We start from the raw sequence: 12,509 nt of genomic DNA on the forward strand, positions 1-12,509 counted from the left end.
AGTTCTCTCTTCTTTGCCAGGAGAGAATGGTGACCCTGACACCTAGTTATTAAAGGGAGCAGATGGTAAGTGTAGTTGCCCAAAAGAGGTGGGGAGAATCTAACAAGGTAATTCCATTCTGCCCACCTAAACTCCCCCTCTAGTTACAATTGGATATGGTATTTTTCCCACGTCTCACCCACCGCAGAAGTAGAGAACAGATTTGCTATGCATCTTTAACTGGAATGTTGCTTAGTTACCATTTTGAAGTCACAAAAGTGAAAAAAAGAATTTTGTTTTAGAGAGAAAGTTAGAGTGTTTTCACCAGACAGCAACAGTTTTCAGTAAAACAGAAAGGCTCAAGAAAATACATGCTCAGCTAAAAATATCCCATACTGGTATATAGCAGGGGGTTATAAGAATTAGTTTGAACACTGGAATATTTATGAACCTTCGTTCATAAAACTTTGCTCAGATAGACACTTCCTGTAGCCTACCTGAACCGAGTTTATGTTCTGTAATGGTGGTCTCAGAGCATCCCTTATCCAGCGGTAAATCTCTACAGCAAGGAGTTTGGCTTCATCTCGAACAGCCTTCTCTCGAGACTCAAAGAGTTTTGGCAACACTTTGATAATTGGCTTTAGTGAGATTATTTTTGAACCAAATTCACTGAAAGTTAAAAAGAATACATACAGGTGTCAATGGCAGAGGACAAAATCCAATAGAAATTCAGCCACAGACCATAAACATTAATTTGCTATTATCTTGACACAGCTGGGATCCTAGATAGAGCTGCTTGTGTAAGCTGATGCTTTTCATAGGCTGTGTCCTGTACAAAAGGTTGCATCATAATATACACTATCAGCAATGGTTCTACATATTAACATGCATTGCCATCACCTACCAATCTGAAGCTACTCATTTGTTGTGTTAAAGAACAGTTGCTCTACCACAATTCCTTCCCTCCTTCACATAGTTTGGAATAATAAAACCAGGCTTTTGAAACCACTTCAAAGCACGTAATCCAACCTGCTGCTTAAGTCTCTCCCCTTGCCAGAGAAAAAGAAATCTCCTTAGACTGGAGCTTGAGAGACCTATTTTTCTGATCACGCTAGACTCTCCTTTGACTATCCCTTGGAGGCACACTGCAGAAAAGCATTAATCATTTTGCTATTTGTTAGACCAGATTAGTGAGCCATCGGTCATCTCACAGAAAGTGTGCGCTTTGACACATACTTCCCCCAACCTCATCATCCAGCCTTTGGTACCAGATTCTGCAAGTTGCCCTTGTGCCTGTTGCACAAAGTCTCATCTTTCAATCACTGTTGAATGGGAGCACATCAGTACCCTTTCAGTACTCAGCTACTAAGAACTGTTCAGGTGCTATTGTACTCTTATGCTATCAGATGTTTACAAGAAGCTTTATAAGAAACAGATTAGCTGCAGGAAGAACATTCCAGTCATGAATTAAGATATAGAATATAAATGAGTCACCAATCCTGTGCAAGGAAAGGTTAATATATACCAGAGTTTCCCAGGGAAGCATACTAGGGCCAATGTTGGTCCATACATTAGCCTACAACATGGTTATGTCAAGAGACTACGGATGATTGAGAGTAACTATGGAAGAATTTAGCTAGTTAGTAGGGCAACAATAGATTAAAACCTGAGAAGTGTGAGGTAATGCACACTGAAGGAACATTTTATAATTAAAACAAATGGGTTCTAATTGATTACTGCTTGACAAATCGATGCACACAGTTCAAAGATGCCTGCTTGATACACAGGATGGGCCACAAAGGCAGAGATCTGTTCTTGTATTAATACAGCAAAAACGCAAAAAACATTCTAGTCTCATGGGTCAATGGTGAGTTCCCCCTTGAATAATTAATTTGGTTTTACCATCTCATATCTGAAGGATATAAAATAATTTTATGGACTAGTTTAAAGAATCAAATGTAACCATAGAAGGAGCTAGAGTTGAGAAGTGATAAGTGGTAGAGAAGGCTCATCAGGATTCCCAACTACACTGTTTTTATAGCACAATATGGTATGATTAAATAAATCAACTTATAATTGATAATTACTCTTAAGTCTGGGACACTACTACAGGATTCAGAGGCATATATCTTAGAATTAAAAATAGGCTTTAGACATAGGACAACAATATCTGCAGTAACAGTAGATGGAATGACAACAGAAGACTATCTAGCCTCATGCTTCAGGAACTAGCTGATTATTAGGGGGTTGCTCTCTTCAGAAAGACCCAATACTGACCATCTGTATCTGTTCTACATATTTCTATGCTTAAAGTATCTATTTCACATGCCAAATACTGACAGGATCATGCATCAGACACAATCATCAGATATTGCAAAGTTTAGAGATATTTAGACTTGAGAAAAAAGGGGGGAGGGGGCGTGTGTCTTGGGGGAGGAGAGAAGAGGAAAACAATGATAAGAAGCCTACATTTAGCAAAGACAAATACTACAGGGATTTGGCAAACTCCACATACTGGTGCAATTAGACACTTACAAGGGAATATTTTTAGAAGTTAGTCTATAGATCAAGGGAGACAGCTAAGTAACGGATACGACACAGAACTCCTAAATTAAAAATCTGAAAGTGCAAAAATATAGAAAACTATTCAGAAACTGCTATAAACAAAACTCCTTTTTTGCAGATTTGACACATGTAAGACACTTCACGTGACATTTGTACCCAAGACGTGCTGTAAGTCTAAAATTAAATGCAACTTTTTACTTACATTGATTGGGTTCCTGAGAAGTTTCAGTAGTATGTTATAGACAATTTCAGACACACAAATTCCCTTGCCCACCAATTCTAGCTTTAAAATAAATTATTGCACAATATAAGACGCATATTTTCTTTGGCTTGGTGTGCGTGCAATTGAATATATTTAAAATTTGCTTTAGGAATGGCCTGAACAATATCACATTCTTTAGTAAAAAGAAAAGGAGTACTTGTGCACCTTAGAGACTAACCAATTTATTTGAGCATGAGCTTTCGTGAGCTCTACAGGATGCATCCGATGAAGTGAGCTGTAGCTCACGAAAGCTCATGCTCAAATAAATTGGTTAGTCTCTAAGGTGCACAAGTACTCCTTTTCTTTTTGCAAATACAGACTAACACGGCTGTTACTCTGAAACATTCTTTAGTGAAAGCTGTGAATATCCCAAGTGAAGACTGTTGTTTCATCAACACCACAGATGTGAAACCTCACCCGGCCGGGACACGGAAAGGACTAATAGATTATATTACTTTATGCATTAGCAATCAGCAGGGGCAGCATTTATGGGGAGGACACAGAAAACCATTTTTATTTTAAACTCAAAGATATTTATTTGCAATTGTTCCCGTTAATTCAACAACTTTGTTCCCAAGCCTGGAATCAATAGTTCTGCTGGGAAATAACCCTGCTCCTACCATTGAAGAAAATGTTTTCATTAAACAAAGTCTGGCAAACAGATTGCCAAGACTGAAACTGATCAAGATACAAGAACAGTAATTAGGGAGAAAACACTCACATCTGACTAATTCCCACACTGTCCCTGTCAGGGAAAATGCTGCCATTAAAAAAGGTTCAGTTCACTGAAGTCATTACAATTTCGAAGATTCAGCAATACCAAATTCCAGAGCCACTTACAGCCTTACATAAATTTTCCGCTACTTAACAGCATGTGGAATTTAAACAAGAGAACTTACCTCAGTGCTTTCCTCAATGTCTCTATACATGCTACTATGATCTTAGGGTTCTTGTTGTCCAGGCCCTTTAACAGCTCTTCTTGTACAGGCTCCCCTTTCTCAATTTCTATATACATTAAACATATGTCTATACCCAACTCCTTTGCTCTGGCTTTAGGTTGATTGAACACTTTATTTACAACTCCAGAAATCACTTCTCCTGTTGTCCTGAAAACAGAGGACATATTTAGTTTTCAGCAGACAGAACAGCGAATGTAATTAGTTCTACCACCCATGAAGTATATGCACACATAGTAACACTGAGATAACTAACCTTCTGGAAACTAGATCCTATTTAGGTTAACCATGGCAATAACATTCCCTAAAGACTTACTCCACTATGTTACTGAACTCAGCTGGGTACTACACATGCACTTTACTAGATAAAGAGTGTTCCCAACCTCTATGCTTGTTTCATGTGCCTGTTGTATCTTGTCTAAGATTGTAAAGCTTTTTGTGGCAGGGACTGTACAGTGCTAGCACAGTGGAACCCACTACACTGGGGACCACTAATACATATAAGCACACTAATTTTTGAATACATGCAGAACAGCAGGACACCCGAGGAGACTAGTTTTAACAGTTCCAGGGCACCAACCAAAAGTTGTGAGAGAGAGAGAAATATATATTATATATACACATACCCACCCTGTCCCCTCATAGGTATACACTGCTTCACATAGAAAATAAAGATGCAAATCCATGCTCAAGAAACTTGCAATCTAAGTATAGTACAAAAAGATACCAGGAAAAGAGGGAGGTTCATATACAGCAGTTATGCAATTACATGTTCTGGCCTTTAGCTTCTTTTTAAATCTTTTGATAATATAGAAGGTTTGCATAGAACTGTGGGTTTGAGGGATGAGGAAGAAAAGATTAATTGAAGGAGGGATTTGGAAGAGAAGAAAGGGAAAGTATGCTGGTATGCACCATCAGGATGGATATTCCCAGTGCTGGAATTTAGCAGTTAATTATAGCATATGCCATAGTTTTGAAAACTATTGACAGGACTTTTCATATAACTCCCATCTAAGGTGCTAACATTTTGCATCTTTAATTTTATCATTTGAATTACAGAGTAAAAATTTCCAACACGGATACTCTCTTCATTGAGCTGAATGGAAAGTGGGCAACACTTGAAGTCTGTATGCTGAGGGTACATCTACATAGCAAAGAAAAACCTGCAGCTGGTCCAAGGCTCAGGCTGCGGTGCGGTTTCATTGCTGTGAAGACTTCCAGGCTCGGAATAGAGCCTAGGCTCTACGACTCTTCAGGGTGGGAGGGTCCTAGAGCCCGGGCTCCAGTCCAAGCCTGGAAGTCTTCACAGCAATGAAACAGCCCCGCAGCCAAAGGCCCGTGAGCCCGAGTTGGTTGGCATTGGCCAGCCCTGGGTTTTTCTTTGCTATGTAGATATACCCTTAGCCTATGGAAGCAGAGAAAGGTACAGTAAGATCTAGGATACCATTGCTGCTGGCAATACTGTACTTTGGTTGGGAAGGACAGTCTATTCTAAAGACTTCTGTGCTTTTTAATTAAAAACAGCTATAATATTAGAACATCATTGTTCACTATAGAAGTAGTTCTGGCTGTCTGTGGCCTAATGGAGCAATTCCCAAAAGCATGACAATTTTAATTTCTCCAGTATGCAAGAGAAGATCACCTACAATTGCTTGGTGTGCTGTGTTTTCTTAACGTTCTAAGTCAAGGTTAATTGATTTCTAATGCTACATCCAACGAACATGGTGAAATGGGTTGCTGTTTATCTGTAATTCAAAACTAAAGACCATTTGTTTAATTTCTACACATTTCTAGAACATACAGAATTTTCCAGCTAAATTCTGAAAGTTGACTCATTTAATTGCAAGACTTCCCCTCCCCGTTTTACTTTATCTGCAACATAGAGCATAAGTTTAGAAATGATTAGACTACTAACAAAATTCACTACATATTTAAAAAAAAAAAAAACTTAAAATGCGCCACACTATTATTCCCTATAAGTTCCTTATCACAAGGAGTGAAATACACTCAGATTAAAGTAATTGTGTAACCAACAAACAGATAGATAAATTAAATATGAATGCCTACTTTTCTTCTATGGAAAGAAAATAATCAGGATAAGAACTTAGTAGCCGCTAGGACAGGGTGGATAAAAATCAATTATTTAAAATAAATTTCTTTAAAAAAAAAAATCAGATTTTTAACGGAAAATCGGATTTTTTTTATAAAATGCTTTTTGAGGAAAAAATCTGAAGAGTTTTAATTAAGATACATTATAGCGCAAAGATATCATCATGGAATAGGGATTCTAAATTCTATAGTATGAGACAATATATTCATGTAATGTTTTGTAAATGAGTTCCAATAGTTCATGGATTAGGGACCCAATCTTATGGGGTTCCAGGGGCTTCTATAGAGATATTTAGGTTAATCTTTCTACCTGCTCAGTGCTCAGTCTAGAAGATACCATCAGAGATGTTAGTTTTGCAGTTCTCAGACTGAGAACGGGTGTCTCCAGAGATAACATGCTTGTTAACAGCAATAATATTTGTAAATAAATTAATATATAGAGGTGAGAAACAACAGACCTCAATCCCATTGTTTCTCTGCAAATTTGTGTACACAGAGTCAGTTCCGTACCTCTCTCTAAAAGTGCAAAGTTTCAAAAAGCTAAATGAATAGAATATTGTTGGGGGCGGAATAGCTCTGGATAAGGAGACAAAGTCTGGAGGTAAAATGTGAGAAGGGAGGGACAGGCAGTAGAAACAAAAGTTGAACTGTCAGAGCAGCATATTCCAAAAGTCTTGAGGTCTTTCTGAGTGTAGCCTTCATTGATTTGAGATCTACCATACTATTCTCTCACTAGAAGGGAAAACCTATCATGGCAGCAGGCTGTAAAATAGACCTAGTTTGGGTGTCATCTATCTCTGAGTTGTGAAGATTATGTATTAGGCCTTGGCTACACTTGCAAGTTAGAGCACATTAAATCAGCCCTGGGTGCTCTAACTCCTGAGGTGTTCACACTGGCAAGGCACGTACAGAGCCTGGACTCTGCAGCTGGAGTGCTCTTGGTAATCCACCTCCACAAGAAGCATAAAACTTGCTGCGCCCCGACTGAAAAGCCTGGGTGTCAGTGTGGACGAGGTGTTGCATTACTGCGCTGTGACTGGCCTCCGGAAATGTCCCATAATCCCCTGAAGTCAAGTCACCACTCTGGTCATTGTTTTGAATCAGTTGCAGGCATGCGGATATCCCCTTTCACAGCTCCATTTTAGACAGCAGGCATGCTTATCTGCTCCGAGACAAAGCAAACCATTACTGTGGAATGCTGCTGCTGTGCGCACTTTCAACTTTTTATTCCACTTCTACCCTTCTCAAGTTATAAGACTGCTTACTCATCATTGCATTTTACTTGTCTTTCCTGGTTCAAAAGAGAATTTTTAGGATTTAGAATACTAATCACGCTGTTTTGTCACAGAGCTTACGAATACAAGAAGTTACAGTCACAGCACAGCAGAGACATTAGCAACTGGCCATCCAGTAAACAGTTTCTTCAGATCAGGGAATAAATGGACAACATGGCAGGAACGCTGAAAGTGGCAGCTGCACATGGCAAATTAGCTCTTCCTAGAAAGGTCACGTTAACTATCACAAAAACATATCATTAGGAAGGAGAAAGGACTTACTTTCCTGCTACATGAGCATTTTCAACATAGGCAAGTGCTGCTTCTAATCCTTTCAACTGAGCCACTGCATTGGAGTCTGTCACAAATTTCTTTATTAGTCCCAGATACTTGGACCATTCAGGGCTTTTCTCATCTTCTATTTTCTGAAAAAGCTTCAGAGCTTCTTCGTAGCCATTCACTCTGGCTTTCCACAACTAGGAAAAGAAGTCACGAGTTAGGCATTGTGTTTAGTTAAATAGCTTGCCATTTAACTTTCATTATAACTTCTTGTATAGATCTGTCCTTCTCAGCACATAGCTTGAATGGTTGTCTCTGATCAAAGGAAGCACTGGATAAGAATAGCAAGCACATAGAAGATCAGTTGTGAATTAAATTTGTGTAGATTCATCAGCTGCAGCTAGTCTGCCTATTCTCCATTAAAGAAACATAAGGTTCATGTAATAGTTAGTTTTACCCACACTGGTATTATTGCTTGTTACTGCACTGAGGGGTCCTTCTGTGCACTCCCCCCAGACTAAGCTCCCACTCCACAGATCCCATTGGCCAGGAACTGCGGCCAATGGGAGCTCCGGGGGCGGTGCCTGCGTGCAGGGGCAGCACACTGAGACCCCCCGGCTCCTGCACCTAGGAGCCACTGCCACGGAGATGTGCCGGTCACTTAAGGAGCCACCAGAAGTTCTCAAAGTTTAGCAACCCCAGGACCCCCATTTTTATTTAAAATTTTTTTGGGGACCCCCCCCCAAGCCTCCCCTGCTCAGCCCTTGCCCTGCTCCCCACTCGCTATATCCCCTCCCATCCCTCCGTGGCAGCAGGAGCCTGCACCAATCACCCACTCCAACCCTTTGCCCCAGACCAGAGCCTACACACAAACTCCCTCCCAGAGCCTGCACCCCCCCGACACACCCAAACCCCCTCCCAGAGCCCACACCCAACCCCTTGTTCCAGCCTGTGAAAGTGAGTGAGGATGGGAGACAGCAAGCCATGGAGGGATGGGAGGGGATATGGCGAGTGGAGGGCAGGGCAAGGGCTGAGCAGGGGAGGCTTGGGGGGGTCCCCAAAAAATATTTAAATAAAAATGGGGGTCCTGGGGTTGCTAAACTTTGAGAACTGCTGATCTATAGATTTGTATAAGTCTTGTGGCTGTGGAAATCTCCAAGGTTCTTATACTGATATATGTCAGGCTAAGCACAGATGCCTCCCACTTCATTAATTCATGAGAAACCAACTTCTAAAGAGTACCACATAAAAAACAAAAACAGTCATATCTGCAGGGACCAATCCTGAATTAGAGATGAGGTGATTCTAATAGGTCTTCTCCAACTTCAATTTATGATTCTATGCCTATTTTACCTGGACTGAGAGTTTGGAAAGTATTTTATATTCCAATGCAGCTTTTCTTGAAGGTAGGAAAGGTTTTCAGAGTTAAGAAAGCATGGAAGATGCATCTTCAGGAAATTTTTTTTTTTTTTAAATAGTTGATCACCTTTAGTATTTGCCCATAAGTGTTTGGTTACCCTTCTTTCAGTTTGTTCAGTAAGATGGAGTGTAAGGATGCAAAAGCTCCTTAAATTCACAGGTTGAGTACAATTCAATTTGGCCTTAAGGACCTCCCAGCTCAGTTATACTTTCCAGCCAATTGGAACAAGACTCAATTCCTCCATGTAAGACTTGTCCAGAGACTGAAGTGGGAATAAAATCCACAGAATGCACATATGCACAAAGTTACATGGATACCTAATCTCAAACTCTTAGACTAAAGTATTCGGTAAACCAAAAAATTTAAATTCTGAAAGTTTTATTTTTCCTACTTATCAAGACATCCTCGCTGTGTTGGCAACCTCAAGATTTATCTTCAATCATTACAGTATAACCTCAGAGTTTCAAACACCTCAGGAATGGAGATTGTTCGTAACTCTGAACAAAATATTATGGTTCTTTCAAAAGTTTACAACTGAAGATTGAATTAATACAGCTTTGAAACTTTACTATGTAAAGAAACATGCTGCTTTCCCTTTTTTGTTAGTAGTTTACCTTTAACATAGTATTGTACTGTATTGGCTCCCCCCCCCCCACATTTCTGCTGCTCCCTGATTGTGTACTTCCAGTTCCAAATGAGGTGTATGGTTGATGGGTCAATTAGGAATGCTGGTGTTCGTAACTGAGATTCTACTGTACTTGAAGGTGGACATGGAGATGATATATCCATTTTTCTTCTTGATAAAGAATGGTCACTACAGGTTGATATCAATTCTTCCCATCACTCCTCAAGGGTCCTGAGCGCAGTTCAACTGCAGAGGAGCTGACGTGGACATCCATTTCATGTGTGGAACATTAACACGTTGGACACTACACTTCAACTGATCTATTAAGAAGAGGCTATCAAGTAAATTCTGCTCTAGAAATCCTACTCAGATTTCAGTTCCCTCTCTTGTTAACAGAACTGAGGCAGTTTCAAATAAGGTTGCATGCTTTAACATGGGACTGTCCAGACTCGACCCACTTTGGTGTAATTAATAGGTACAGCAGCCGTATTGAACCACCCACACTAAGTATATGGAGCAAGGACAAGTTCTCCTACCTTGTGTTCACATTTCTGGTCAATGGACAGTTTAATCCACTCGCTATCGTCTCCCATTGTGCCTCAGGTTCTCTCTATAGTTACAGTAATTCCTGGGGAGAGAAAAATATAGTTAACTCCAACAAGCCAGGTAGTTTCAGAAGGTGCTACATCTAGTTATAATTTATTATTCCAACAGAAATAAAAGTGAAAATCCAGTATTCCATAAGAACATTCTAATCCTTGTAGCTGGAGGGGGAGCAAGGGGGGTAGGGTGGAGGAGAGAGAATTAAGCTAGCCATTACATTTAGGTACCCACACTAAGACCATGGTAGACTTCTAGCCTTAGAAGACAGACAACTGAACAGTTACAGGTTAAAGAACATTGATGCTGTAATCTGTTACATTCCAGGGGACTGAAGCCTCAGTCTGGGAAAGTTTCAAATGAGAAATAAGACATGCAGAAGTCAGACTAAGTGTACTGAGTTCTGTAGGAAGTTTTTAAAAACGCCAAAAAAGGACTAGGTGCCCATCTACACTAGAAAGCTGACTTATTGCTGACAATACTTATCAGCAACAGGTATCCTGAAAATAGTTGACTTGCTAGTATAAGAAGGACAGTCATTTCTAGGACCTTGAAAAAAAAGCATGATTCATTTGAACACTGCTGAAAGAGGGACAGACCCATTTATGCTAGCAGTCAAATTAGTTTTATCGCTGGTTCAGAGGGACACAGAGCTAACAGTTGTCAGCAGCAGGTCAATTTTTTGACTGTAGTTAGGGCTACAAATTCACACCCATTTAAATATTCTAGAAGTTTCTTAAATCTAATAGGAATGGGTCACATCAGACAATCCAGACCCAATCCCCATCTTGGATGTATTATGTGACTAACCTGACTGCTCAGCAAATAAACCAAGAATACTGCTACAAGGGAGAAGAAATTAGTAGAATGAAAATGCAGCAGCAGGAAGGGAAGAGTTCCCAGGGCTCTGTATACAAACTGATGAAGTGAATCTGGAAAAGGGTCAACTTGAATCGATTGCAAAGAATCCGGAATAGCAACTAGGATGTGCAGAACAGGAAAACAACAGATAATACGAGGTGGGCCATCTTCTAGAGTTACTTTATCAACTCAGGCAGAATTTTTTTTAATTAAAATCAGGAAGATCTACTCAAATACTCTCAGCTTCTATGGATTACGCTCAAGATTTATACACCATGGTGAGAACAACCAGCTAATCTGCACACAGCCTCCACAGTGAAAGAGTCAAACATTAGGTTTATTTGCAGAAAGTACAATCAAAGTAGCAAACCTATTCTAAAGTGTAACTATGTAATTTGTCATTCCCATTTTCAAACACTGATGTAGTTTTCTTCTCTCTTTTCAGTAACAGCAGAGTTTCTTAAGTGGTACTGAAAATAGGGCAAGTTTGTTTTTGCAGCAGCAGAGACAGAAATTAAACTCAAGTGCCAACAAAAATGGGGACTTGTCCTATTTAGTTAAAACAACATTAGAGTAATAATAACAACAACAACAACAACAACAACAACAGAGGCCATCCCCAGATCATTCTAAAATTCTATGCATAGGAGGGTGGGAAGGCCAACAGTGGCTTGGTTTACTATTTCCATTCACCAATTTAATTTAGATTATGGGCCAAATTGAGCCTTTTGTAAGTGGATATAACTCTCACAATTTAAATGGGCATTTCACCCATATACCAGAGCTTAATTTCAGCCTACTGGCCAAATTCTTCCCTTGGTACATAAGGTAGGACAAGGCATAAACTTCAACACAAAAAGGTACTCTGAATCGAAGGTAGAATTCAACCCTTGAGGTTTGTCTTAAAGGAGGTACCATAAAAAAAAAATAAATAAAAAATACCACACACTCCACAGGAGAAGCACCATAAAAAAAAACAAAACACCCACACACTCCAACACTCCACAGAGGTAGTACAATAAGGTCAGTTTCACTAATGCACCTTCTGGTGTCAGAGCCACTGTTTCAATCCAGATCACCAGCATTCTGTAACTGAATTTGCATCTACATATCTGACCTCTTCTCTTCCTACACCTTATACTGATCCCCCTCTTCCACCAAAATCTCTCTAAACTACTTGTTATCTTTCACCTACTCCTAAAAGAGTGACACACAACAGCTTCCCAATTAACATTCAAAGCACCAGTCTCCTTCAAATCACTCCCAAAGACCCACCTTTCCCACAATGCTTGTGTACACTAAAGTAAGGGTTTGAAAAATACATTTGCCAGTAACAAGTGGGAAGCTTCCCAAGTGTGTGAGGGATTGTTTCTAGCACCTATAATTGTGAAGGTAACCAAATGTAAACAGATGCAGCATTGTCTTCTCCAATCTGCAGACAGCTCCAGTGTCTGCTACTCAGCTTTGCCAAGCAGCAGGAGTGTGAAGTTTATAAGACATTGGATAGATTTATGGTTCCTAGTCAGAATCCTGGGGGCAGTAGTGAAACTGTCACTTGTTTATTTCATGTTCCTGAGGA

General features: G+C 39.9%; 1 protein-coding gene across 3 annotated transcripts in view; it reads right to left on the reverse strand.

The window, feature by feature from the left end:
• CKAP5 (cytoskeleton associated protein 5) overlaps window positions 1–12,509 on the reverse strand; it is a 100,487-nt gene that overhangs the window by 76,484 nt on the left and 11,494 nt on the right. For all 3 annotated transcript variants that reach the window (XM_077818629.1, XM_077818632.1, XM_077818631.1), the window contains exons 2-5: window positions 10,006–10,097; window positions 7,428–7,621; window positions 3,706–3,912; window positions 477–648 (exon numbers count right to left, since the gene is read on the reverse strand). In XM_077818629.1, coding sequence (XP_077674755.1) covers window positions 477–648; window positions 3,706–3,912; window positions 7,428–7,621; window positions 10,006–10,062 — 630 coding nt within the window. In that variant the 5' untranslated portion in view covers window positions 10,063–10,097. The remainder of the gene's footprint in view (window positions 1–476; window positions 649–3,705; window positions 3,913–7,427; window positions 7,622–10,005; window positions 10,098–12,509) is intronic.

The sequence above is a fragment of the Eretmochelys imbricata genome, chromosome 6 (genome assembly GCF_965152235.1).
Source record: "Eretmochelys imbricata isolate rEreImb1 chromosome 6, rEreImb1.hap1, whole genome shotgun sequence".
NCBI lineage: Eukaryota > Metazoa > Chordata > Testudines > Cheloniidae > Eretmochelys > Eretmochelys imbricata.